General features: G+C 72.0%; 1 protein-coding gene across 1 annotated transcript in view; it reads left to right on the top strand.

Annotated features, from left to right (window-relative positions):
- The window catches only part of H696_02449 (hypothetical protein), a gene marked incomplete at both ends in the record, with an annotated part of 8521 nt that overhangs the window by 1349 nt on the left and 6092 nt on the right, over nucleotides 1–1080 (top strand). The window contains one exon of the mRNA XM_009496353.1: nucleotides 13–66. Coding sequence (XP_009494628.1) covers nucleotides 13–66 — 54 coding nt within the window. The remainder of the gene's footprint in view (nucleotides 1–12; nucleotides 67–1080) is intronic.

Raw genomic sequence — 1080 nt, 5'->3', positions numbered from 1 at the left:
CCCCCCCCACAGCAGCCCGGAAATCCGAGCGCCCCAGAACATGCTGCCCCGGGCCAGGGCATGTATGTGCGTGTTTATCCGGCTGGGGAGGCTGCTGGCCGAGACGAGACCGCGCGTTTCCGGCCCACCCGTCTGTCCCCCTGCCCTTTTCCGCCCGGGGGGAGGGGGGGGGGGCGGTGTGGCTGCCCATCGCGCCTCTCGGCCCCGCCGGAAAGGGCCGGGGAGCATATTTGCCCTGTTTTCCCCGGGGCTGGTCCAGATGCATTCTTGTGTGTCCGCTGGCACGCAGGTCCCGAGGACACCCCCCCTCCCCCGCGACAACAGGACCCCCCCGGGGAATCCCGGCCCCTCTTCGCCCGCCCTGCCTCCCGCCGCCACCTGCCTCCGGGTAGGGGAAGATATTATAAAGATCACTTCCTCTGGTCAGAGGGGACCTGGGGCCCGAGGCACCTGGGCACGGGGGACGCCCGGCGCCAGAGAACAAGGATGGTCGATTGGCCAGATTCCCCTTTTCTTCGGCGGGGGGGGGGGGGGGGGGGGGGGGGGGGGGGGGGGCGGGGGGGGCGGCGGGGGGGGGGCAGCGCTGAGGAGCCGAGCCTCGACTCTCCCGTGGCAAGGGCTTCGCCCCCTCGCTCTCTCTTTCTCTCGCAGGGGGCTTCTCTCGAGGGCGATGCTCGTGACACTCAAGGCCCCGCCCCCCCCCCCCAACGCTTGTCCACCTGCGAGCAGGAGTGTCCGTTCACACATTCAAACTTGCCCTATCCCAACCGGACGGGGACGTCGTCTCCACGCATCGGGCCCGATCGCCTCCCGGGCGGCTGGCCAGGGGCGGGGCACAGCCCGAGAGAGGCTGACGGCGCGAGGTGGCCCCGCCCCCGGCCTGTCTGCGTGTCAGCATGTTCCGGGCGCATCCCCTACCAGGTCTTGGGAGATTCTCTCCGTGGCCCCCCTGGTCGGTGGGTGAACGGCCCCGGATAGGCGGGCCGTGAAGGCGGCACAGGTGCCCCCCCCCCCCCCCCCCCCCCCTGCTGCCCCCCGCTCCAGGATTGTGCCCACTCGGAGGCTTGGGGCGCCGGGCCG

This window comes from Fonticula alba (genome assembly GCF_000388065.1).
Source record: "Fonticula alba strain ATCC 38817 unplaced genomic scaffold supercont2.3, whole genome shotgun sequence".
Classification (NCBI taxonomy): domain Eukaryota; order Rotosphaerida; family Fonticulaceae; genus Fonticula; species Fonticula alba.
This window is presented reverse-complemented; position numbering and strand designations above follow the sequence as displayed.